This window comes from Echiichthys vipera, assembly GCF_963691815.1.
Source record: "Echiichthys vipera genome assembly, chromosome: 8".
NCBI classification, from domain to species: Eukaryota; Metazoa; Chordata; class Actinopteri; order Perciformes; family Trachinidae; genus Echiichthys; species Echiichthys vipera.
The window spans coordinates 15186967-15214828 of NC_139833.1; the positions used below are offsets into that span (position 1 = coordinate 15186967).

The window sequence follows — 27862 nt, forward strand, 5'->3', positions numbered from 1 at the left end:
CAATGGATTTCAAATGACTTTAGAAATGATGCAATGCATTGCACAGCCTATTTTTGCTTAAATATATAAGTAATAATATCTTGGAGGCTACAAGGTCTTTCATCATTCTATATCTATTTTTTAAACAGTATGTTTTATACGCTTTATATGAAACTTCACTGCGCATGTCTGCACATCCACACAAAAAGACAGGAAGCAGAGTGACAGACTGTAAACATGGGAACCGATGAGCTCGTGCCATTCAGTCTCGCGCAGGAGTGTGTTGCGCAGTTGGAGTGACTTTAACTTCGGACTGCTGTCATGAATGTAAAGAGGGGTGAATGAGGAGGAGCACTACTGCAGCCTGTGAGAAGGTTAGTGACCTGAAAGAGAAGTCTAACTTTTTAATGAAAGTTTATTTATATAAAAAAACAACTTTACTTTATCAGTAACGTTGATAAAAGCCGCCGTTTAACTGGACGCATCCTCTCACCTGTGCAGCTTGTGACCTGGTGACGTTATCACGTGTCGCAGCTGCAATAAAACACTATCAGCTAAACTTTAATTTAGAAAACGTAGCTACTTTATGTGCTAAACTTTTAATCCTGCATAGACCCAATAATATGCATAGAAATGTGACTACAAAAGGATATTATGTAACATTAATTCATTAATACATGCTGTGTTACTTTGGATCATAACAGTGTTTGACACATTTGGGACTAAAGGGGTAAATGAGCAGCAGGATCACATGATGAGTTAATTCCTAAAAACAGATAAAAGCCATTATAAAAATGAATAAGGTATTTAGAATGGTATGCCTTGACTGCACATTAAAACATGCAACAAAAAACAAATTAAATGCAATTTGAGATCTCTTAGAAACAATCTAGCACCTATTTGATTTATATCCCCTGGATTGCACACCAAAACATAAAAAGTGAGTAAATAATGATAAGTAAAATGAATAAAAACAGAGATGTTTTTGCAAACGAACCCTTCAAATGCACAACGGTTTTCTTGTTTTGCTGTTTACCAGTGACCTTTAATTGTGCCCTAACTTTAACAACTGGAACAGTTAGTATTTCCTCTTCAGGTGAGATTCAGTTAGGCTTTCTGATGACCTACATATGATTGTTGAAAGAGAAAGAAAGATGTATTTAGTTGAAGCCAATGAGCCATTCTTCATGGAAACTGAAAAGTACCCTGTTTGATACATATTTTCTGGATTTGCATGGGAGCAGATCAAAGTCGGACACATAAGGCGGTGTCAGTTGCTCCAGTTCAAGGCTGTAGCCTGTTTTTTTATTTTATTTCCATTTAATTGATTCTGCAGGCCAGATATTTTTAGATCATGTTTCTCTTTACCAGCTTTTGTGCATATTTATGTAAAAGCATGTCTGTGTGGTTGTTCCCGCTCCTCAGCTCTGTCCCTTCACACTGTTTCCTGTGTTTTAGGGCACATTTGGTTACGCAGAAGTCCAATCTCATTGCTTGACCGCCCCACGTCTGGAATGTCTGATTGTTGTGCATTTGTGTCAAACCATAAGATTTAATATGGTTTCATGTGTAACATGCCCTGTTTGTCAAGGATCATATGATTGTATATGATTATGAAGGGACAGCAGCAGGTCATGTGGCATGCTCTTTTAATAGGTTATTAGTTCAGTCGCTGGACATTCCTAGTGCTGCTGATTAGTTGTTATTTGATTTCAAATGAGTGAACAGGGCTACTGTACAGTATATTGTTTCAATGGTTATTGACACGATCAAACAATTTCTAGGAAGCTTTAGCAGCAAAATAAGGATACAAATGTACAATTATAAGCATTTCTTATAGAGAGCGATTTAAGTTATTGTGTACAGCTCAGCCGCAGCCCACGAGGTGCATCTTACGATGTTACTTCTATGCAAAGACGACTTCAAGGTGGACTTCATGTTATCATTTCATCCATGCAGCCTGTTCATTTTGGCCAAGTTACAAGTTATTTTCTCTGCTTTTGTGTAAATGTCTGTCCTCCTCCGCACACGTGAGCCGATTCTTCCAAGAAGAGATTAGACCAAGAAACATGGGAAATGTTATTTAAAATTATTCGCTCCAATCTGTGGGTCAGCTTTGAAAAAAAAAGAAAAACAGAAAAAGACCAGCTAAAATGGGATTGGAGAATGTGTCTGTGCTTTATCACATCATGTGGCTGCGCAGTAAAAAATACTAATTGAATAATGAACAACATCCTGTTTACATGTATTCCCCCCAGCTTGAATCGGATTAACCAAGACAGTTGTTTTCCTGATCATCCTATGCATTCCTCTGAACTACATGGGCGCCACTGGTGCCACAAACTAAAAATAACATAATTCTACCTGTACTGACACTTACTCTTCTTTTACACTTTATTCTTGTGTTAGGTTAAAATGTTTTTTGTATAATTGCACTGTCGTGATTTGCTGCTCTGTGTGCCCTGAATTGCCCCCCAGGGACAAATAAAGTTTTTTGAATTGAATTGAATTGAATTGAAAATTGAATTAACAAGCTGATAATCTGCTGGTAATAATATTTTGTTCCAGAGAATGATTCAGGCAGCAGTAATCAATATCACAGTGTATTATGTACTATAGTAAAAGTCATGAAGTACGTTCATATAAAGTGTCCAGGCTGCCCACAGTGATCATTTTAATATAGTAGTAGTAGTATTTAGTTTTACATTGTTATTGTTTTCCCTCAAATCATAGCAATGATACTGCATTTTGGACAGCCTTTATTGAGAAAGTAAAGCAATTCTTAGTGTGTTCATTCATGGAGTAACCTTTTCTTCTGTAAAACACTTTGCTATTGAGTTGTGTTTTAAAGTGAAACTTAAGCTTAAAACCATCCCATGGTCTTTTTTGACACTTGCACACATCAAATAAGCCATCGAGACAGTTTCGTGCATAGACATAAAGAGTAGACGCCTCATCGAACGTTGGGCCTATTGGCGCTGACGAGCGGTGGGGCCGCCATCTTGGCCCGGTCGCCCGCTCCACTCAGTGTAAGGACAGGACACGGTTCAGCGTATTTTAATATTCACAGTGGGATTAGCAGTAATAGAATATTCTGATATATGATATATGTGATGTATGATAGGTGTTTTGCAAACACTATAAATATAAACACAACAATATAAATCATTTATAGAGTATTAATAGGCTATATTTCATACATGAATACATAAATCTCTCTCTCACTCACTCTCTCTCTCTCTCTCTCTCACACACACACACACACACACAAACACACAAACACACGCATGCACACACACACACACACACCCACAGAGAAAATTAAAATACATATAAATCAAGAGTATCAATACAATTAGGTCAGAGAGAGAGAGAGAGATGACATTTTGGACACATCTAAATACAAGTCAAACAGACACACTTCCATTTAAGGCACTAAAAAACAAAAACAAGAGCCGAACCCTATATGTTAATAAATATTCAGAAATGATCCATGCTCTGCCAGTCGAATAGTCGTGGTAGTGGAGAGGAGAGGGAGGGTCCACATTTGAGCGAGTGTGTGTGGTATAAAAATATATATAACATTTTGTTAAATCGATCATTTTCACACTGTTTTGTTCTTGCACAGTTACCAAGTGTAGAGTGTAGCTCTCATTCTAAAAGACAGTGATGTTGGAGGAGTACTTTGTATAGTATCTAAAATGACTGTGTCCTTTGTTTTTAGGCAAGGTCTAATTATGTGGATGTCTTCTTTATTACATATTTTAATGATGTAGTAATTGTATTTAATGTGCAAACAAAAACACGGGGCATAGTTCAGTAATATCCATTTTAAATTATACAAACCATTTAAGATTTTTCCTTAGTTAAATAAACGTATGATTTTTTCTTTTCAGACTGTTTCAACTTCTGTGGTACAACTGAACTAAAAAAGCCTGGACCCATCAGTTCTGGTTCGTCCTGCTTTCAAGTGGAGATGTGGAAAACCAAGTAAAAATGTATGGGACATTTTGTTCAGCGGTGAGAATATCGGGCACAGAGTGGAAATACATGTTCACGCTTGCCTCGTAAATCTCTAATTCATTCTTTATAATAAACCCCACATCATGTTGCTCCTGTTTGATGAAACAGTTTAACAGCAAAGGATGTTGATCAGATTCTGTCACTTCTCCTTTGATAGTCTAAACTTTAAAAAAAAAAGTGACATGACATGAAAAATTATCTCATAATTCATCTAAATGTCATGTTTAATATTTAAAAAAACAAAACTGAGAATATCTGAGGTGACCTGAGATGAACTGTCTCTGAAGTGTCTTCCTCTCATGAAACCCCAGCACATCCTCTGCTGACCTACTGCTTGAAATGTGCAATCCATTTACACTAGACCACATGTACGACAACCCCTCTCCTCCCTGCTTCTCCTTTCATATCTACACAGGCATGCACACACACATCTGGCCGGGGGGTAAATTAACTAACATTCCCACAGAGGCTAATCTCCACGCCTCTACTGTGACAAGATAATAATAATATAATAAGGGACAGCAGCTCCTCTGGCAGCTAAATATTTATCTACCTGCCACAGCCTGAGGGACTCACTATAACATTCAAAAATGCATGGATTTATGTATAATTGTTTAAAATTGTACTGTACCGTACTGATTATGAATTGTAATATTGTAATATTAGATTAGAGCAGGAATACGCTGCACAGTGCTCTGGCATCTTGTTCCTTCTGCTGCTCAACTCATAGGCTCAACGAGTCATTCATAGAACTGATCTGGGAGAAGGACCGATCCAAGATGGCGGCCGCATTTCTCGCGGCCCAACGTTCGATGCGGCATCTACTCTTTATATGTCTATGGTTTCGTGTATGACCTATTAACAGAGAAATTTGGTAGAGTCGCTGATAGTCGGACACTGAGTAGCTCGGGCATTAAAATGGCTTTTTTTTAACCACTAATACTGCTCAAAATAACACCAAAGCTCGGCAGTAGCATTATAAGAGTCCTTATACATAAAACGAAGCATCAATGGGCTCCTTCCTCTTGGATTGCATTTGGTAATCAAATCTAATGGAGAGGAGCTGTTACCGGGGCCAGTAGTTAAGTTTTTCAAAACACTCTTTTAGTAAACCCCGGGTTGATGCTTTGTTTTATGTGTAGGGACTCTTATCATGCTACTGCAGAGGTTTGGTGTTATTTTGAGCAGTATTAGTGGTTAAAAAAGCCGTTTTAAGGCCATCACTGTAATGCCCCGAGGAGAGCTAATCAGTGATAGCCACGTCCAGCTGTTAACGACTGTTGGCGGCTCTACGGGATATCTCCATTAATAGTTTATACAAAAAAAACGGTCTCTATGTCTTATTTGATGTATGCAAGTGTCGACCATGGGAAGATTTTACGTCAGAATTTCACTTTAAGTACATTTTAGAAACATGCTTTTTTTTAATCAGATGTTTTTTCTGAAATAAACAAAGTGAAAGCCAGCTCTGCTGAGAAATGTGAAAAGTCATGCTTCACAGAACTATGCGGTATATCTAGATTTCACAGTATTGTGCAACTTCTGTAAGGAACTGTGGAATATATGATAATTTCTCTATGTAATCTCTGATGTATTAAACTGTAATAACTGCAGAGGAGCTATTTCTAGACCCTGCATCTTGGAATAATCCTGTGGTGGAAATAATGTCTGACTGGGTCTTAAGAAGTTGTTGAAAACAGCAGCGACAGTGAGTGAACAAGCACTCGTGCGTCATGACTCATGACTTTATTTAGTTGATGTTTCTGTGTCTCTTCATGCATACTTTTCTTCTGCTCCTCTCTCCTGACTGACCTCTCACTCTCTTCTCTGTCTTCTCTCTTTAAGTGGTTGTGATCTAGCAGATCTGAGTTAGCATCCTGTTCTTACTGGTCCAACTGGGTCCTGGGCTGGTTTCAGCCATGGCAGACCATCTGCCTCCTGCTCTGCTGGAAGCCTGTGTGGTGGTAGGAGCATCTAGCGACAAACTCAGGAAGGTCTACCAGGTATCTGCCTCCAAACGCACCCTGACACGTGTAACTTAATTGTATTAATCATAGATTGAATAACTTGTGCCCGATTTCATCTTGTCCTTTTTGAACTTTTAATTTCGCTCGTATTCTCAGGATTTTTTTCAGGAGTTTTTTTAAACTAGTTCCACTGAGATCAAGAATTTCATTCTCAAAGAAAACCTAGCCAAAAAAGAAAGATGTTAAGAAGAAAACCACATGACTGCGCCATTCCCAGTTGGATTCTGTCCAATGCTGGATGTCAAACTTCTCTCAGCCATGTTTCCTGTCTGTATTTGTCAGTATCTAATAGAGACAAAAATGTGCCCCCCCCCAAAAAAAAAACATAAAAAAGAAAGCAAAATATTGTCTACAGTTTCCCATTTACCAAGTGTCTTTGTTATTTTAGACCCACTAAGAAAGACAATATTTGTGCAATGAGCAAGGGGGAGGATACACCGTAACAATCATCCCAGACGGCAAAAATAATGCCTGAAAACGCCCTGGTGCTTCCTTATTTCTTCTATTAAATAAGTCACATGAATGTTTGTAGTGAATGTATAATGAATATTGATATAATGTGTATCAAAGCTAATTATGATAAAAAAAAATAGATTCTTCCCATCTCCCACTCAGTCCATTACCAGTAATGGAACTCCAGAGCACTTCCTGTTGGAGCCTGAGGTACTGCATTTCCTGGCTCCTCCGTTCGTTAGCAGGCCGCAAGCTGAGAGTGAAGCAGTGAGGCCTCATGGCAAGAGGCGGCGCTCCTTTCTTAGGAAGAAAAGGGAACATCCTCCGTCAGCTGCAGCAACTCCCAGCCAAGGTCTGGTGCTTCTGTCTACACATGCCACAAATCATGTCTTTGTTTGTTTTCAAATACAAAACTTCTGTGGAGCCACAAACGTGTTTTTTTCCTCAAGGTTTTTGATTTGTCCCTGCCCTCACTTGCCCTAGTGACCTTTGTGATTATGTCTTATATTAGTTTTTACAGGCGGTAGAGGTGAAAGTGAAGATGTCAGTGTTCCCAAAGACATCGACCTCATGGCTCTACCTCAACTCTGCTTCCCAGGTACTTGATATTCCCTGGCATATATACAGTAGATACGTTCTACATAGTAGCGCACAAAGTGACATAATGTGAATGTTTTAGATCGTGCATATGTTGACATGTTTTAATGTTTTCTTTTTTTTTTACCAGGTGGGCTCCAATTAGCCAATGAACAGAAAGATGAACAATTCCACTTCCTGGTTTTCACTGATGTCTTTGGCAACAAGACCCATGGAGTAGTAATGCAATATTACCGACCGATACTGGTACACTGATACGCAGTACTACTACACATAAAGGCTTATGCACAACAGTTAACTTAATTACCAACTGTGTTTTACTGCTACACCCAGATCTCTAACTTAATGCAGATATTAACCTGTTTAAGATACAGTCGCCCTAGTCATTGGTGACAATAATTAGCATGCCCACATTGAAAGGATACATAAAATGGAAATGAAAGAAATTTTCTGTTCATTGCCTTTCCTGTGTTTATTTTTTTTATTTTTACAGGAAGAGACGTCTTTCTTCCAGAATGGAGCAAAGTCCTCTAAGTTTTCTAAACTTTTCTCTGCCTACAGTTTCTGTGTCATATCCAAGTATCCTTACTTCACTGCACTCAAAGACTGTCTGTCATGGTGAGAAACAGTGCACTAAACCAAACTGTATGTTCTAATTAAATCGGTTTACCTTTGCCATATAAAACCGATCACAATTTCTCTGTCTATTTGTGTTTGTTCTTCTTTGTTAGCCTGTTGATCCAGCTAAGAACGTGTTGTTTATCTGACATGGAGGAGAGAGTGAAGGAGTTTGCAGCCAAACTGGCACTGGTGCCTGCCCCCCCTCCTGGACAACTACATTTGGTGTGTATGTATGTTTGTTTGTTTGTCTGACTATGATGCAACCAGACAGAAAAACACAAACTGTAATGCTGTGCATGTTTTGCAGATGTTTACCTTGCATCCTCTGACCATTGTATTACCATCCAGAGAAGACAAAGACCACCCAGCTATAGATTTAGACCTCCATCTGCCTTTCTTCTGCTTCAGGCCACAGGAACTACTACAGGTACTACTCCTGTTATGTTGATATTAGTGAAACACTAGGAGGCTCACATTAACAGTGTTACACATTTCTGTTTGTCTGTCTCTGTAGGTGCTATCTTGTCTCCTGCAGGAGCAGCGGGTGGTGTTATTTTCTGCGGATTGGGCCAGACTCACACTGGTGGCAGAGAGTTTTCTCCTTTATCTGCAGGTCAGTTGAAAATCTGTCTGCAATAGGAATAGTAGTGTTAACTTAATCTAGATTATTATTGAATTTAACTCGAAACATATAACTATTGTATCATAATTACTTTGATCAAATCAAATTAAGTTGTTCGCACTGTGTTTAAATAAGGCTCAAACATTGGTTTTAGAAGCACAGCTGTTTAATTGAAGGGTAGGGCAGGGATGCAGTTTGTGGTAATGTGTATTTGGATGCTGAAACTGAATACAGTAAATATTATGATCTACAATGTGATATCATTGTAAGCCATTATATTCAGTTTGAAATTGTACAATTCTGTTTGTTTTCTCAGTATATTCTTCTTTTAATTTGCTGATTCAAAATTCGAAATGACATTTATGCAATTTAAGAACTTGTATGTAAAACTTAACAAATCTAATATCCGCAACGTTGTGATGTGTTGAATCCCTCATAATCCTTCATCAAGCCTTTTGATCGATAATTTGTCCATACATGCCTCCCTGATCTGTCCTCCAGCCTCTGTCATGGCAGCAGCCATATGTTCCTGTTCTGGCCAGAGGCATGCTGGACTTTCTCATGGCTCCTACTGCTTTCCTCATGGGCTGCCATCTCAGCCACCTTGAAGAAGTTGCTACTGTGAGTACACTTCCCTCCAAATCAGTTAAAACTTCCAGTACAGGACAGTTTTGTCATCAAACAGTGGAAAATGAAGTAAATAATGGGTAGACTGTGCGGTGAACGTACATTAAACCCGGTGATAGTTTATACTTAATGTCTGGCAAGATTTTTATCCAAAATATCCATCTCTGATGCAGAAATTTTGATGAAAAGAGGGATGGGGCTGCCGTTGTTTCTGTCTCTTTCCTCAAAGCAACGTATTCATCTAAATAAATGTAATGTTAATACATTAATAAGGTTATCTATAGTAGGTTTAATACAGTTGTAGTAACAGTTTAAAGCAAATACTTTGCATTTCACTCACAATTTTACTATACATATAAAAATATTTTTGTTCAAAATATTGTCATATATTTGTTTACATTAGCTTATCAGTTTATGCACAAACAAAACGAGGAAGATACTAATTTCATTCTTGATCTTCCTCCATCCAGGAAACAGATGATCTGATCCTAATCAACATTGATAATGGAAGTGTCGCCACTTCTAGTTCTGAGACTCTTGACCTACCAGAGATTCCCCTGGCTGCTGCAGACTGCTTCACACAGAGGTGCTGCTCACTGTCAAGAATGAAACAACTACTGCTTATTGCTAACTGCTAGTACTATATATAAATACAAACAAACACACAAACAAACAGAAATTGGCGTATGGTTTTGGAGATGGGCAACTTTACTGATCATTTTCTCAAACTTGGCAAGATATATGAAAAACTTTCAATTAGTATATACAGTATGAGTGTGTTTTTGCAGGTGTCAGTCCCTGCAGATACATTTTGACTTGCATCAGTGCCATCATGCAAGCTGCACTGACATCAGTGAGCAGCGGGCACAAAGAAGAACTTGGCAACACAAACTGAACCACGACATCCAAAAGATCACACTAGAGCTGATTTTCAACATATTCAGGTTCAGTGTGTGTTCTTTGTGTACTGATCTCTAATGGGATGGCTCTCCTAAAAAGATATATTTTAATGTATACATGTATGTATAAAACAGGGATGTTTGCGGTCATCTGAACTATGAACATCGAGTGTTTAACTGTGAAGAGTTCCTGAAAACCAGAGAAACAACAGAACAGTTGTTTTACAAGAAGGTAAATACTAACTTGTAATTTGGTAAAACAAGTAATATTTTTCTGTTATTTTAATTTCGGTCAGGTGCTCATTTTCCAATTAATATGGTTGTGTTGCAGGTGTTGGAGACACGCATTTTCCATTTCTTCCTGAAGGATCGTCTAAACAGGAAAATGGACAACTTTGCCCGAATGGAACTCAGCACTCGTTCTGAGATGCAGAAGTAAGTTATTAAACCCAGCAACCCTCAAACCAACTGATAATACAAAGTTCACCACTTGATCTGTGTGTACCACAACCTACAGCCTCGGAAAGAATCCACAAAGGTGATTCAACACCTCAAAGATATATTGCAGGGGTGTTTGATTGCATTAGTTTTAGTTTGTTGACCAGTCTTTACATTTATGACAAACAACTGAAAAAAATCCATAGCTGTGGTGAGGTACCAAATAAAAAATTTACTCCTGAAATGTATTGTTTCTATCATGTGTCATTTAGGATGAATGCTATGGTGATGGTCCCACGCAGACCCACCATGCAAGAGATTCAAGCCCGGAGAAAAAGCTCTATTACAGAGAGCAACCTGAGTAAGAGACTAGGCATGAGCCTCCCTAACCTTGAAGACGACCAAACTATCAGCTTCCAAAGAAATACACTGCTGACCAGGATCATCATGTCTGACCATGGTGAAACTGCAACTGATGCACACATTGTCAAGATTTAGACAACCAGAAATGGCTGGAAAGGAATAAATGTTTCTATGTTCCTCTCCCCTATTTGCCTTCATCTCTTCCCCACATTTTCTCTCTCCCTGCGCTCCCTACCTCGTTGCCTTCCAGCGTTGAGAACTCCTCCAAAGCCGTCAAAGGTGTTTAAGCTCCCAGATTTCCCAGCCTCTCTGTCCTTCCACTCTGTCCAAAGTTATTACAGTGAGCTGATCCAGCAGCTTGGCAAAGTCATCTTTACTGTCCAAAATGAGAACTCTACTCTGCTGGCCAGGTATTCTGCTTTTATTATTCCTTAGACTCCGCTTGTCATCCTTTCTTTGAATTCGTCAGCATTTCTCTTTAATATTTTTTTTTTATCAGTTGTTGATCTTCATTATTCCACTTAAATACGTTTTTACTCCAAAGACTTGAGGTTTTATTACAATAATTTTCCCTCTGCAGATTCTACTACTTGCGTGGTTTGATTAACACATTGTGTTTGCGGCGGCTGGACGCTTTGGGGGATTTCCAGAACCTCTACAAGACAGACACCGCCATCTTCCCCACACAGCTGGTCACATGGCTCGTGGACTCACTTCACAAAGACGAGAGGCAGCAAGCTGACAGACGACCTGAACTCAAGAGACTAATCCTTAAGGTCAGTCAGTTTACACAACCAGTATTCCCATTTTGGTAGTGGTTGGAGGGCAAACTCAAGTCTGCCACTGTTAGTGATAAAGTAGTGATGATGCACTGGATCTTGTCTTTTTTCTTATCAATTAGGTGAAGACTGAGAATGAGAAGCCTATGGTGCAGCCTGATGATCACATCAAGAAGTTTGTGCTTCCCCGAAAGCAACTGGATCAGGAAGAGTTTGTGCGTTGTGTTCAGGAGTGCGGAATTGTTAAGGATGTAGCAACTATCCACCGATTATTTGATGCTCTCACTGATGGTAAGGGAGGACAGCCAGGATGATGTGTGTGGTTTACTGATCTCTTTTGATATTTGATATTTTAATTGAATGGAGTATAACTTTTTAATTTCAAACCTCAGACTTAAAAATGCTGTATTTTGCACCTAGGAAATACTCTGTACCATCACTAGTGCTGATTCAAAATCCAAATCCATGGTGCAAATCTGGTAAATCCTTTAGGCATTTTTTCTCAATCCTCAATCAGTTGAGCTCTGAGCTGACATGTGGACACACAAGTGACTATACAGTACATAATTGTATCCACCAGCATTACATGAAAGGATTTTGAATCAATTGCATCACTTGTTGCCAACATGGTGGAATCAGGCCACAGTTAGAATCCTTTTAATGCTCTGTTAGCATGACATACAGCCTGTACAGCATGTTCTTTTTTGCTCTAGTCTCCGACTTCAAATTGTATTGGATTTTTTAAATATTCTTTTCTGGACACGTGGAATCGATGAGTCTATTAGAGCTGCATTAATCACTATCACTATTTATATAAACATTGGATCAAATTACTATTTGTAATGTGAGAGGTGTCGCCCATAGTGATTAAACTCTGCACTTGTTTCAGCAAAAAGTTCAGAAAAAGCTCTAAAAAACTGTTTGCTACCTGCTTAGCACCAAACGGACGGACAGACAATTGGCTACTTTATTTCCCTCAGAGGAGTTAGTGGAGACCAAAAACAGAGTTAAAAAGAGAGTGAATATTGACTTACGTAGATTCGCCAGGTGGCCAAAAACACATCTTTAAATGAATGCTAAGGTGACTGTGTATCGACTGGATGTTAAAACAGTTGATGAGATGATCAACTTTCTAATAAGTAGTTTATAATCTGTTGTTTTCAGTTAACCACATCATGAGATACAAGATAAAGCCCTTTATTGATCCTTAGAGGGAAATGTGGTATGATAAATTTCTAGTTAGTAAGTCCAATTACAAGGTCAAAACATAAGAGAAAAAAAGAGGTGGGGTCAAGTGACAAGGGTCTTAAATCAGACGTAAAGTTGCAAGCTCATGGTGTGGTAGTCCGCTGATCTCCGAGCCCCTTCACAGCCATTTCAGTCTTCAAGTCTTTCGAAGCAACTGTCATCCTTGTTTTCCTCAACAGGGTTTTCCCCATCTTTGTTTTGACTTTTATCTGACGTGAATAGCAATCATTAATTTGTGGCTACAGTAGATGGAATAATAAAACAGACAGACGTGCAAGGCAAGTTTATTTAAATAGCAAATTTCAGATACAAACACAAATTCAAAGTGCTTTATGTAAGCATAAGCTTAAGCATACAAAACCTGGATGTCTATAGCTATGCTTCTGCATGATTGGTTCTGACCCTGGGAATGGTGAGCCAGCCTTTCCCAGATGATCTTAGTGCTCTTTATGTTTCGTGACAGATCAGCATTTCAGAAATTTGTTTTGGACTTTCAGATGGACATTTAGTAACACATGAAGAACAATAATACGCACTATTCTGAGATGTCTGGGGACAAATGTGGAACTAACTTAATCGATTTGTAGGAGTGGGTTTTCTGAATTTTTTCATCTGGCATTTGAACATTTTCCCATCTTAATGTGTCAACATGTTTTTGTCTTGTATTTGTTTATATGTCTGTCCCAGGCCAGCCAAAACAGGTGGACCCGGAACTCTTCAGAGTTTTCTACACTTTCTGGAAGGAGACGGAGGCAGAGGCACAAGACGTCAACTTGCCCTCTGAAGTCATAGACCATCTTGACAAAAGCGAATGTGTCTACAAGTTGTCATCATGTGTCAAGACCTCCCACGGCGTCGGTAAAATTGCCATGACTCAGAAGCGTCTGTTCTTGCTTACCGTGGGACGACAGGGCTTCCTGGAAATCACAAAGTTCAGAGACATACAGGTCAAGTGTCTTTCATCCCCAAATCACGTCATCTTTGGATTCTGAATTCATAAACTTGCACTCTTTTTTTCAATAAATGACTCAAACATCTTTCTGCAGGAGGTGAAGATTGCCTCAGCTCCCTTTCTACTTGTTCGTATTCCTTCCCTTCGTATCCAGACCTCTGGTGGGCTTGAGGTGTTTGAGGCCAATCTGAAGACAGAGACCGAACACTGGAACCTTGTGGTGAAAGAGATGTGGGCTGGACGCAAGATGGCCGACCAGCACAAGGTACAACACAGGTTGATGGCACACCACTGGAATAATAAACACTGTGTCCATCGGCCCACTGTGCAGATTCATAGGTCAAATTTATACAATGGTGAACTCTGACCTGTGACTTCAATGACCGTGAAATAAAGACACAGCAAATATTTGAGAGTGGTGTAAAAGTGGTGAAAAAAATGGTGCAAATGATATAAGCTAATAGAACCACTATGGAAGGAATTGAGTTACTTTTTTTGACTACGTAAGTCAACTTTCAATATGTTTTGTTATTTTGCTTACCCCCTTACCTTTTATGATAGTGTACTATACTAACATTTCTTTAACATATGGTTTATTTATTGTCTCTTTAGGACCCTCAGTACATGACTCAGGCTCTAACCAACGTCCTGTTAATGGATGCAGTCATGGGCTGCCTGCAGACACAGAGGTCAATCATTGCTGCCTCGAAGCTGGCCTACTTTGATAAGATCAGACATGAAGGTCAGGGCTCTCTCATGTGCTGATTCTTCTTTCTTGACCATTTTCTTTCTTTCTACACACAAATAGATTTTGAATCTGAATGTCCATAAGTACTGAGTTTATAGAACTGGATCTAATCTAACTTACTAATGAAAATGATGATTGATTATTTGATGAATCATTTGGTCTATAAAATGGCAGAAAATACTGCAAAAAATGTCTTACTGTTTACTTACTACTATCATAATACAAAGAAAAGCATTAAACCTTCACGGTTGAGAAGCTTGAACTGGAATACCATTGTTGCTTAATGGTTTACTTAGGAAATTAATTGATTATCAAGATAGCTGCCTGATAAGTTTCTGTGGAACAAACAAATGAATCATCTGTCTCCTCAGTTATTGTGTATGGCTCTTGATTCTTTTTTTTCTTCTTTTTTCTCATGTTATTGTAAGTTTTGGTTGTTAAGTAACTGTAGTTACCCCCCTCCCCCCTCCTGTTCCTGTCTTTATTTTCTTCTCCATTCATTCACCTTCTCTTTCATCCATTCAGTACCCATGATGGTGCCTAAAACTACATCTGAGACTCTTAAACACAAGATCAACCCGTCCCTGGACCTGGCTGAACCTCAGACTGTACATGTGCTGCTCTACACACCAGGTACTATGTGGAGCGATTTACACAGTGTGTGATTTTCTGTTCCTTTTTTAGTGCCCTACTTTGACTAAGTGCATCTCCCCCATTGTTTCCTTGCTGATATTAACTGTCCCTTACGATTCAGAGCAACAAAGATGTTTCTGTATAATGATAATCAGTACACGTGTCCACACACTTGACCCATGTCTGAGCAGAGAGACGATCATGTACTTTGGACATGTTTGTATAGCAACAGATGCTCCAGTGAAACCTATCCACATAACCTGATTAGTCTTGCCCTGCTGTGCATTAGCAGGCAGGATAATAGCTGTCTTGTTGGTCTTTCACTTGTTTACACTGCCAAAGTCCCCACCAATAAGTAGGGTAATGCAAATTACATAAGAGTAGAGAAAAATGATAGGGCTGGGGTTCTCATTTTTATGTTTGTGGTGTCCCTACACAATAAACAGCAGTGCAATTTTTTTTTACTGCATACGGTCAGCTCTCACAGTTCACTGGTCCACTACTCTCACCAATTGTCTTTTTCCCCATTTACTACAGGTCAGTTGACTTGTAAGGACTCGGCAGATGAGATGAACCCTAAACTGTGGGTAGCTCTCAGTGGGGGCAAAGTGGTTGTGTTTGATGCAGCTAGCTGGTCCATGCTGCAGGACTGCATCCAGGTCGGAGAGTCGCAGCTGGTGAGAGCACACATGCTGTACTCAAAGTACAGAAAGTATTGATTTAAAATTTTTATATTTCTGAAATTAGTTATATCTCTTTGTGCAGATGTTTGTTACAATTTTGCTGTTCGAGAAATTATTGTAACCTCCAGAGCTAATGGAAACAACTGTACAAACTGTACATCTATACTGTGTATTTACATATGGACAATATGTACCTGATGCTATTGGTAATAATAATAGTTATACTGTTTTTGAGTCTGTTAGCCCATCATTTTCTAAGGGAGGTGAAACTGAGATGTAAGACCTTCTTATATGTAGAACTGCATGCTGGGACTGGTCCAGGATCAGGTGTGGATCGGCTCTCAGGACTCCGTTATCTACATCATTGACACTCACAGCATGTCCTGCAACAAACAGCTGACTGAGCACAGGCATGAAGTGACTGGACTCACAGCGGACTCCAGAGATCAACACAACAGGTAAAGACATGATTATCTCTAGTTGACTTGTCAGTTTTATCAGGTTAAACATTAAAAGCAGTTTTTTAAACGTGAACCTCAATGTAGAAATGTTTAATCAGCTGTTAAAGGTGTTCTTTTTTTATCAAATGAAAGTGTCACGGAAACTGTCTTTCCCAGTCAGCAGACATACTCCTGCAGCTGTGACGGGACGATACTGCAGTGGGACTCGGCCAGTCTCAAAGTGAAGCGACATTTCCACCTCAGCTGTGACCGTCTCTCCTCCATACAGATCTATGATGGCACAGTGTGGTGCTGTAGGTGCACACATTTCCCTTCGCTTTCTTCTCTGTGCGCAGTTGATATTTCTGATTTTATTCACACGCTAACACTCAAATAACAAAGTCCAGTAGCGTTTATTGCTCTCTACTGAAAGCTACTTTGCTGCTCACTGGCTGAATGTACAACTAATGTAAACTATATTGCGACTATAAGATCTACATCCCTACACTTTCAAAATGCACTGATAATGTCTTGTTGAAAATTGTCTGTATATGTGCAGGTTGTGGTGACAATATTGTGGAACTGAAAAAGAGTGGGACACAACAAAGAAGAGTGGCACTTCCTGATGATATACGGAGCATGCCCAGCAGCTTCAGCTGCTTCATCTTTATCCCAGAGGTGACTTTGTAATCCTCAATTAATCTCCCTTTTCACATAGTAAAAGGATAGATTACGATGGTGTATAGGTGACTTACCAGTTTCTGTGTGTGTTTGTTCCAGCGAGGTCAATTGTGGACGGGCTGCGCAGACTCAGGGGAGTTGTTTCTCTGGCACACTAACAACCACAGACGTGCTCCATCCAAGAGAATCTCCCTGCCAGGCAGTTCAGGAGTCACCTGTATGATTCGAGTCAAGGACCAGGTGAGCTATGATGCATGTCAGGTGGCGAAATTTTGTCAAATATGAGTACTAACTTGTTTGTATACTGTATGTAATGTGTGTTGGACACTTCAATTGTTTGTGGTTTATGGGAACACAAAGCAGCCGTTGCTTATTGAGGAAGCAGAAAAAGTGGAGTCAAGCTAGCAATAATTTATTTGTTTGGTGCTAATGTGTTCAAGTGAAATATTGCATTACAGACATGCATATTGGATAGTATCCTTCTATAAGGCAAGTGGTGTTGGATTTTTAGGTCAATTGTGTAATTCAAACAGCATGTTGTGTCTATTTGTGTTGGGATTCCCCTCATTTCACCTATTTTCCTTTCTTTCCCCCCTCTTGAATCATCACTTATCCCCTGCTACCTTTCCTTGATGCCCTCCCCTCCCCTTAGATCTGGGTGGGCTGTCGGTGCCGGAACGGTATCGGAGGTCAGTGTGAGGGTCAGCTGAGAAGTCAGGTGTTGGTGATGGACATAGAGAGCCACACTGTGGCGAAGGAGCTGCAGGCCCATTCAGACAGCATCCAGACACTCTGCTCGGCTGAGGATCGATACGTCCTGAGTGGCTCTGCACGCCTTGATGGCAAGATCGCCATCTGGAAAGTCGAGTAGAGAACAGAGATGAAGAAAGCACAAGTGCAGCAAGAGAACAGGGAGGAAGTAGCAAAAAAGGCACTTGTGAGTACAAACATAAGGGCTGATAAAGGTTTACCCTTGGGTATTCGACTGTGCTGACATCCTGTGCAAGCTTGAGTAGAGCAAGAGCAGAAACGAGGACAAAATGGTGAAGAATGAAAGTGTGCTTTTCTAGTAGAGTATCTTTTTGTAGCCATATTTCAATAGTTTCTGCTGGTAGTTCAAATCAAAAAATGGTAAAAGCAACCCTTAAAGATGGTAGCTTGAGACTTATGGAATAGAGAGCCATTAAAATAAATATATACTGTATGTGACAGATTTGGATTCTGACACTGGTCCTGGACTATAAAAAAGCAGATCTTTTTGTCTCTTAAATGAGATGTGAAAAAGGTAAAGTCTGTGTCTTAAATACGCTATTTCAAAATCTTGATTTTGTCTATAGTACATGTCAACAGCACTAAGATATTTAAATGCTACAATTATATACAGGTATTAATAATAAACTACATTTTCAGGTATTATCATGAACTGTTTGTTTATGTGTAAGCTTATGTGCAGTCTGCTACAGACGTATGTAGCCTCTATTTTAGAAAGTGATGAATGCCTACCGCTGAATGGCTATGACACGATTAAATGTATACATTGTGAATTCCATTATATTATGGCAAATATCAAATGCAAACCACAACCTTCAACAAAACACATGGAGCAATACAGAATATTAAAAAGTGTGCTACTATTTTCTTTTTTTTTAGATTGGAGGTCATCATCAGTCTTAATATTCTTTATTAGTACAAATACATGCAGCCACACTCAACGAGCTGGGACACAAAACATCTGTGTGAATTATCAATTGATGACCTATAGTAATTATTACCTTTTTACATTGTTTAAAGGATTCAGGCAGACTAATACAATTAATAATATGATGTTAATATTAAATGTCAGTTTAAGCTATAAATACATAGATCACAAAGTAATATAGATGCATGGTGAATTGGGTTTGCAGCATTCTGTTTGAGTGATGCTTTCATGCATGCGGATGGACGGAGAGATGCCTCAGTAGTATAATTCTTGATCCCACCAACCTGAGAGAATAAAGCCATAGATTAACAAATACTAGAATAGATGCAGAAACTTTAATGTTGATGATGATGATGCATGGATGTTAAATGGTTAGAAGGAAGGATAAAGAACCCTGGCTTACTTCCTGGATATCTCCTGACTCCTAACTTCCTGATCTCATCATAGACAAATATTAAAATACCATATGGAACAGGAACAAACCACCACTGCACTCTGAAGAGAAAACGAAACATTTAACATTAGTTTTTATTTTTAAATATCTCAAATATGGGCAGTATATGATTTGTATATGAATGTAGTGAAGACATGATTCGTAACCTGCAGGCTCCTTATTCAATTGCAATTTGTATTCTCAGAATTTGAACATAATCCATAATCGAGTCTGAATTTTGATTTCAGATAATCGCCTCTGTGTGCCTTTACCTGATAGGCATGAAATTGAAGATGTTGGGCATTCCAGGGCAGTAACAAAGCAGGTTACCCAGAAGGAGCTGGAAGACTATGGCAGAGACCAGGACTTTGTTCCTGCACACAAATAAACAGAGTAAAATAAGTTTTTTCCAATTCTAACAGAACTGTAATTTCCCACACTGACTTTATTAAACTATTCATAAATCGCAAAACTAAGCTATACTCAGTTCGTTTGTATCTAGTTCCACTTGTTCACAAACCTCCAAATGCGTAACACTGCAAAGAATTTATTTAGGCAGTTTTTATGACGTGACTATAAGACTAACGAGGGGTAACCAGGGTAACCATAACAATGCATGAACACTTGGAATAATGGCAGATTTTCCTGTTATTTTCATTTTTATGATAACTGAATGCAGCATAAGCTTTGGTTGTGTTAATGTTGGGGATGGGTCTTTACTGACCTGAAGAAGCCCTGCTGGAACACAGAGAGACGGCGAGTTTTTCTGATCAGCACATCAGAGATCTGACAGATCTCTATGCTGACGAAGAAAACAGTGTAGCATGTATACTGCTGGTACAACCTCTGACTGAACGTCTGTAAGCAGAGGACATATGGAAGGGGTTACTATGCTGATTGAAAAATACAAATATTCACTAAACCCAACCACTTTCTGAAGAATTAACACAGGAGACAAAAATGTACCCAAAGGTAGGGGCTCAAGTCTATACTTACCCATTCTTGTCCATAGCTGTCCTGTAAGTCTTGAAGATGAACATCCTCCCACTGAGAACGCAGGCCGACACACAAGAGTGGAAACCAGCCCTCTTGTGCCATAGCGGTGAAATAATCTGTAAAACCTGCAAAAGACTGGATGGCTCCTGAAATAAGACAAAGAAGAAGTAAAAAATGAATCAAAACTATGTATTAATCCAGCTCAACGGCTGTGTGACACAATTTAGAGGCCTGTAAGTGGGCTACACATGTATTCAAGCAACTGGAGAGACATTCAGGTAATGTTTGTCTATTTTGTGTCTGTGTGTGAAGCAAGAACTCAGTTTAATGTAACTGAGCTTAATACAGTATGCATGTTCGGTTCATCAACACATACAAACACACACACACACACACAGTCTCACCTATCTGGAAGTATGAATACACAGCCAGGGATTCGTTTACCAGACGATGACAGCGAGGGTTCCTGGGCTTCAGGTGCATGATGTCACTCTCTGCTTTCTCATAAGCCAAAGAGACGGAGGGGTACTGCAGGAGAGACGGGAACAAACAATATACCAATGTAGATCATGGGAGGGAGGAAGATTATAATTCTAATTTAATATTGAGGTCACCAGATTAAGGATACTTTTACTGATTTAAAGTAAAAGTATACAGGTCACAGTCAAATGCAATCAAATATTAGACAATCATAATCTTTGATGAAAATAAATGTGTAATGACCATAAATAAGAAATTAGCTTTCTTGCCGATGTCGTACCAATGACATAATTACTCACGATGTCAGTGGCCAGTTCGATGAAGAGAATAGTGATGCAGCCCAGAGGAAGAGGCACACTGACGGTGATGTAGATCAGATATGGAGTCAGCTCAGGAATATTCTTGGTTAGCGTGTAGGCAATAGACTTCTTCAGGTTGTCAAAGATAAGACGGCCTACACACACACAAACACCTCAACTCCATAAAACTGCACAATATACAAACAGTTCATTGTTCAGTATATTTGACATTGTGTGTACTTTAACTGCATGTAGTAACCACCACAATGTGGCGATTATGATCTTTTTTTTTTAAATTGCACTCTTGAGGTTTAGGGGCTGGATACTGTCAGTCTCTGTGAAGTACTTTAACTATTCATCTTTGTTTTACTTCGGATCCAGTTTTTTGGTCAAGTGATAACCAGTGGGCCATTTCTGAGACTGAACACACAATATTTCTTCTCCTCTAATCTCACCCTGCTCCACTCCGGTGACAATAGAGGCAAAGTTGTCGTCCAACAGGATCATGTCTGCAGCGTTTTTGGCAGCATCCGACCCAGCAATCCCCATGGCGACGCCAATGTCAGCCCTCTTAAGAGCTGGAGAGTCATTCACACCATCACCCGTCACAGCAACGATAGAGCCCTGGGGAGATGGAAGATGAAAACATCTGACACATTCCTGAAAATGTAATATGATCTCATTCGCTTGATATGAATACATGCAAACTAATGTCTTTCCCTGCAGCTCGCTTATTCACGATCCTCCCAGGAAACCATATTGAAATAAGATTTGAGCTTTATAGTGTCTATATTTTATATTCTTTAAATTATATGTATGGGACACTTGGATACATATTGTATTTAAATTATGAAAGGACTTGTATTCAATCATCACAGGAATAAAGAGGGCACAGGTAGTAAAGTTGTGTGAGGAGCACGTTTTGACTGTATTTACCAGACGTTGACAACTCTCCACTATAATCAGTTTCTGCTGAGGGGACGTTCTCGCAAACACCATCTCGGGATGGTTTCGCAGTGCATCATCCAGCTCGTCGCTGCTCATGTCTTTCAGCTGACCACCACTGATCACGCAAGCACGGGCTTCCCTGCACACAGTAAACAGATAGAGGCACGTGCATGCATTCAGTCCAGTGAATCTCTTGTGAATCTTCATAAGACAATGATGCAAGACTCTAAAGTCCTGCATCACACTAATAAACACACTAATAAAACCGCAATGGATAGACAGTCAGTCACAGAGATGAGCATTGTTCAAAGTTTGACAGCAGAATGCAGTACCTCTTGTTGACTTGTTCAACAGGTATGCGCTTCCTCTCTGCAATGTCTTCCACTGTTTCACTGCCTTCTGAGATAATACCAACGTTAGCTGCTATTGCCCTTGCTGTAATTGGATGGTCCCCAGTCACCATCACAACCTGAAATTTATATATATATTTTTTATATAAGAAAACAATCACTAAGCGAAAACACAGTCTATTGCAAACACACACACACACACACACACACACACACACACACACACACACACACACACACACACACACACACACACACACACACACATACACATACACATACACATACACATACACATACACACACATCCAAACCAGGCCAAAACAGATTTTTCCATCTAAATGAGGCAATGTCAACTCACCCTGATTCCAGCAGTACGACATTTCATCACTGCATCAGGTACAGTGGCCCTTGGGGGGTCAATCATGGAGATGAGACCAGCAAAGCACAATCCTGACGTGGGGAAATTCATCTCATCAGGGTCAAAGCGACAGCCACGAGGAAACTCCTTCTCATTCAGGTACAGATGACAGAAACCTGGGAGGGGAGATAGGGAACAGCACATAGTTCAAAATAAAAGTTTCTTATTATGTATCGCAAATTATATTTATGTACTAATGAATTTGTTATTAGCTACAGAACTAAATAACACTGATTATGTATTGAGTGACAAAGGCACCACATGAAAGCATTTGCTCGCCACCACTTCAGATTTAACTTTGTTGTTCAATCTACGTACTGTAAGCAATAGGAAAATGACAGTTTAGGGAAAACTGTTTTTCAGTACAGCAGGCCACATGAACAAGTCCCATCAGGGGCATACGTAGTATTCCCTCACCAAGTACTCTCTCTCCCAGTCCTCCTAGGTCCATATAAGCCGTCTGAAAGGCTTCACTCCACTGCTCATCCAGAGGCAGCTCCTGGCCTTTTATCAAAATGGTGGAGCAACGCTCTAAGATACGTTCCGGTGCTCCCTTCATCACCAACAGGTAGCGTAGGTCCAGAGGATCCTCCAGTTCATGGATAGACAGCTTGAGAAAAAGGGGAGGTGGATAGAAGCTGAATACAATTATTCAGAGCTCTTATCCACCGTAAATCATAGATTATACTACTGTAGTATCACATTATCAAAGTAGTGTCTAATCTTTACAATGTAGTGATTGATCAAGGACGATACAAAGCCCGACTCTTACCTGGAACTTGTTGGTAGAGTTGAAGGGCACTTCAACCGCTTTCTTGAAGCGATTACGGTAGTCCATGATGTTGCCAACTGTGAGCTCCGTGAACTTCAGCAGAGCCGTCTCTGATGCATCTCCTACCACGAGCCTCTGTGTGAGATGGTAAAAGCAGATACAAAGAGACACAAAGGAACATATATTTTCTAGAATAATCTCAAAAAGGGGAAAACTAGCTCCTTTAAATCAAACAGAAAATGTAGACAGTTAAAGCAAGAGCAAGATGTGACTTTGTATCATCTCGCATGGATGTCAACAGCAAATCTCTTAAAATGATAAAATTGTACCTTAGGAATAGGTACATCTTCCTGATCAGGTCTAAATGTAGCTCTGTTACACAGGGTAGCCACTCTCGCCAGTGAACGCCATGTTTCTGATGACTGGTCAAAACTTTGGCCTGGAAACCACACAATCATATGATTACTAAAAGATTACTTTGATGTAAAGTAATATTAATACACCATTTAAATACACGTAGTAACACAGTTTAGCGTATTATAGCCCATCACAACAACAGTATTGATTAATTTAAAAAGGAAATGCTTTGAACAATAACAATTTTCTTCATGTGTTTACCTGACTGATCTTCAGTGGTATCAGCAGCGTGGACGTGGTTGTCGAACCAAAGGTGAGCGACAGTCATCCTGTTCTGGGTCAGGGTACCCGTTTTATCAGAACAGATCACGGAAGTGGAGCCTAAACACACACAGTTCAAAGGTGGCACATATACAGTGTCAATACATGCATGCTGGAATAACTGAAATGTCCCATATTATAAAATGCAATATTTCCACGTCTTTTTAAATTATTAAGTAGGTGATGTATAGAAATGTCAAAACACTTAATCCTCAGAGAAATGCACACAGCCTGTATTCAGAAACTGTTTCTTTAAACGAGCAGTCAGGACTAGATGTCACAACTATACTATACTGTATATAGATAGAAAGTGCTGCTACAGTGCCGTTACAGTCATTCCCCTGCTGCAATGAATGTGCAGAGATGTCAAGAGCGCGGATGTGAGAGGCGCAAAGAGGTTGAATCCAGATATTCAAACAGACAACATGAGAATATAATAATGAGTTCTAGTAGAAACACAAAATACAAGTATGTACCTTAAAATGAGCACAATAAGGGACCTTTAATAGTCACCAAGTCTCTCAGGTCAGATATTTATATTGTTATGTCCCTGAACTCAACAAAACGGCAAGGACCAGAATCTGTCTGGGGTTCAGGCAAACTGACCTAATGTCTCCACAGCTTCCAGGTTCTTAACAACGCAGTTCTTCCTGGCAAGTCGTTTAGCAGTCAGAGACAGACATACCTGTTAACAAAGACACAAACTGAGAGCAGACCTTACAGCATGATGAACTAAAGCATGAACATTCACTTTGCATAGGCACCATCCTCCAATTTAAGCATTCATGCAGTCCAAAACTTATCTGAAAAGACATAATGGAAACTAGACACCATACAACAATAGTACTATAGAAATTTACATTGTTTTAGTGACTCACTGTAACTGTAGCAAGTAGCCCCTCTGGCACATAAGCCACCACGATGGCCATGAAGAAGATCATGGCCTCCAGGAAGGCATATCCAATGAACATGGCGACCACAAAGAAGGTAAACCCAAAAAAAATTGCGAGACCGGCAATGATGTCAACAAAATGTTCAATTTCTATGGCGATGGGTGTCTTCTCGTTTCCGACGCCGCTGGCCAAGCTGGCAATCCGACCGATGATGGTACGATCACCTGTGTTGATGATTATACCAGTAGCTACGCCTTGAGAGGAGAGAAGAGAATGTTCTCATGTTCACTAACAAACAAATACTTAACTAAAGAGATTAAATCTAGTCCAGGCTAAGCATATGTGTGTATGTACTGTTTAATGTACTGTACCTTCCAGACAGGTTGTAGAGAAGAAAGCAATGTTTCTGGTCTCCAGTGGATTTTCATGAGTATATTCTGGAGTCCTGGATTGGGGTTCAGACTCGCCTGTCAAGGACGAGTTGTCCACCTGGCACAAAAAGGGTATTGTGTATCCACAAAGGGTTTATTACATGTCCACATGATAACATGGGTTAGTAAGAGAAGACGCCTGATAATGGATTGGGCCACACCTGCCCAACAACTATGGCACAATGCATAGGAATGACCTAGTCTTCCACCGTCTCCCGGGTATTCAAAAACGTTACACCAACTGGCCTCTTAAGCTGTTAAATAATATGTAGTACATTGCACTGTCTAACCCACTGAGGATGCTATAATTTAAAGGTTGAAATGCTTGCATCATGACATGCTTCATTAGTCCATATGTATGTATGGATATACAGTATAAGTGTATGATCTACCTTGCAGGCCTGACCGGTGATGATGCGAATGTCAGCAGGCACTCTGTCTCCTCCTTTGATCTCCACCAAATCCCCCACCACCAACTGGTACGCATTGATCTGGTTTTTCTGGCCATCACGGATCACAATGGCTTGCTATTTTGGGGAGATTGGGAGTTAAATTTGCAAAGATCAAAGGAGATGAACACACGAAGATTGAGACAGATTGAGAAAGGAAAGGAGAGAGTGACAGAAAAGGAAAAAGGAAAGAGATGTGACAACAGAATTTATATTATATCCTTACAATGTGCAGCCATTGAGTTGCAATTTTGTCATTGGTTATGTGTGACTTATACCTGTGGCACCAGATTCTTGAAGCTGGCAATGATGTTGGTACTCTTGAATTCTTGGTAGTAACCGAAGCAACCGGTTACCACAACGACAGCAATGAGGGTGATAGCCAAGTACAGCTGGAGTGAGAAAGAATAGCCATAAGAACAGGTACCTTTGTCTCTGTCCCTCTCTGATCCTTCCTGCTCAAAGCATCACCTAAGCCATGGAGGCATTATTTTTGGGATTTTTAAACACATTGCACTAAAGGAGAAAAACTCTAAATGGTATTATAACTTACATTGTCAAAGCAGGTGACGTTCCCTCTTGCAAGTTCAATTCCAAAGGCGATGAAGCAGATGCAAGCTGCGACCCACATCAAACACTGCAGCCCTCCAGCCAGCTGCCTGGCAAACTTCACATACTCTGGAGTTCCTTTGGGAGGCTTCAGTTCATTAGGGCCATCTCTCTCTAAGACTTGATTGGCAAAAGTGGTGGTCAAACCCTGTGGATGGAGAAAAGAAAAAACGATTTAATAAATGAGTACGAGTGGAAAAATAAACTACAACAGAAATGGAGCTTGGAAATATCATTGTCTCTGAACCTAAAGGACCCGCAAAGGGGAAAAAGGCGATGGTGTTGGATAGGGTGTAAAAAAAGTAAAAAAAAAAATATATAAGATGCAATCAAAACACAGTCATTAAATAAAGGCTTTACGAAAGAAATGTCTTACTTTGGTAACGTTAGTGTTGTACCTCGTTTCTAGTTCTTCAATTGTTATCTCGTGGTCATCCTGCAGGAAGAGACAGATCGCAACATTCATTTGAAATAATCAGAACTTTTAAAGGGTGATTCAAGGTGAATAATACATAGCTGCTTGCTTGTAACTCAGTGGTTGTAAAGGTCCAGAAAGTCTGTTACTACATATTCTCACTCCTGTGCAGCCCGGAGACTTCTGTCTTTACTTACTATATCCATTTCTTTCTTCATGCCCTCCAGTTTCTCCTTCTTCTTCATCTTTTTCTTCTTCTTCTTGTCCATATCTCCATCCATCTCGAACATGTCGTATGTGTCCTAAATGCAGATAGTGAACATTCATATGCAGAAATGTATGCAGGATATCCATCCAGTGGCTTGACATTCTTGATGATATGGACACCAAATGCAGCATGTTTCTGTATCTCCTCTATACTCTTCAAAAGGGACTGTTGTGCATTATATATAAATATGTGACCACTAAGAACTAAAATAAATAAATAAATAAAATAAAATATGTGCATGCTCATTTGCATTAATTTGGTTTGTAGTTTAAAAAAACATGATGTCCTTGCCAGTCCAATACAATGCATTCTAAAATATAAAAAAAACTTAAATGCATATGACCCCATTATTTAGTTTGACATGATTTACATGTATTGACATTATTACAAAGTGGAATTAGGGAATCGATCTGTTATTGTCAACTGTTTTGACACATTTTTTAAAGAGAAATTCCAGCTGCTCCAATGTGAAAATTTTCTTTACTCTTTGACTGTGACCTGAATATGTTTGGAATATGGGAAAAAAAAGACATTTCACGATGTCCTCTTGGGCTTTGGGAAACAGTGAAACATTTTTCACCATTTTCCGACATGTTATAGCAAACAACTAATTGATTAATTGTGAAAATGACCGACTAGTTAGTTGACAATGAAAATATAGCTGCATCCCTAATTTGTACTATTTCAACTTGAAGATAATAAGTAGAAATACAATAGTACATAAAATGTATTTAATATAAATAAAATCATAATGAGAACATTCACAGGCTCATAAGCCTAGGGTTGTTAAAAAAAAGTCCAACCAATGCTAAACAAGACAACGTTATCAACTTATCTGAAGGGTCGCCTACCTTTTTACTCATGGTTGCAACTGTGTTAGGGGACTGCTCTCCTAAATCAATGGAGGT

General features: G+C 39.5%; 3 protein-coding genes across 3 annotated transcripts in view; 2 read left to right on the top strand and 1 right to left on the bottom strand.

The window, feature by feature from the left end:
* The first annotated feature begins 225 nt into the window (after window positions 1-225).
* Window positions 226-18199, top strand: LOC310950395 (DENN domain-containing protein 3-like). The gene is made up of 29 exons (XM_083918186.1): window positions 226-353; window positions 3876-3977; window positions 5848-6005; window positions 6645-6834; window positions 6994-7080; window positions 7210-7325; window positions 7573-7697; window positions 7811-7922; window positions 8008-8127; window positions 8215-8313; window positions 8824-8943; window positions 9420-9535; window positions 9738-9893; window positions 9984-10080; window positions 10180-10283; window positions 10559-10746; window positions 10900-11059; window positions 11230-11425; window positions 11551-11719; window positions 13364-13623; window positions 13723-13893; window positions 14241-14370; window positions 14902-15009; window positions 15547-15686; window positions 15990-16150; window positions 16310-16446; window positions 16692-16810; window positions 16913-17053; window positions 17466-18199. Exons 3-29 carry the CDS (start codon window positions 5922-5924, stop codon window positions 17682-17684), a joined length of 3825 nt encoding a protein of 1274 aa, XP_083774312.1. The 5' UTR covers window positions 226-353; window positions 3876-3977; window positions 5848-5921; the 3' UTR covers window positions 17685-18199.
* tbrg4 (transforming growth factor beta regulator 4) overlaps window positions 4803-27862 on the top strand; it is a 33327-nt gene continuing 10267 nt past the window's right edge. Inside the window, exon 1 of the mRNA XM_083918182.1 lies at window positions 4803-4848. The gene's annotated coding sequence lies outside the window, so the exon portion shown is untranslated. The remainder of the gene's footprint in view (window positions 4849-27862) is intronic.
* LOC310950391 (potassium-transporting ATPase alpha chain 1) lies at window positions 18768-26976 on the bottom strand (the record flags this gene model as incomplete). Its single annotated transcript, XM_083918179.1, has 23 exons — window positions 18768-18796; window positions 18916-19007; window positions 19218-19319; window positions 19670-19803; window positions 19942-20087; window positions 20346-20469; window positions 20721-20875; window positions 21176-21344; window positions 21657-21807; window positions 22001-22137; window positions 22380-22555; window positions 22857-23049; window positions 23212-23346; window positions 23541-23650; window positions 23830-23949; window positions 24496-24574; window positions 24768-25036; window positions 25154-25271; window positions 25606-25740; window positions 25941-26054; window positions 26216-26419; window positions 26648-26707; window positions 26884-26976. The coding sequence occupies 23 exons, from the start codon at window positions 26974-26976 to the stop codon at window positions 18768-18770; spliced, it is 3045 nt and encodes a 1014-aa protein (XP_083774305.1).

Excerpts from the sequence above, each read along its gene's own strand:
- LOC310950395 (XM_083918186.1), top strand. The coding sequence starts at position 5,922 with ATGGCAGACCATCTGCCTCCTGCTCTGCTGGAAGCCTGTGTGGTGGTA. Across the intron at positions 13,624-13,722 it reads CAAAGTTCAGAGACATACAG|GAGGTGAAGATTGCCTCAGC; the intron begins GTCAAGTGTCTT and ends ATCTTTCTGCAG. Across the intron at positions 16,151-16,309 it reads TCCAGAGATCAACACAACAG|TCAGCAGACATACTCCTGCA; the intron begins GTAAAGACATGA and ends TGTCTTTCCCAG.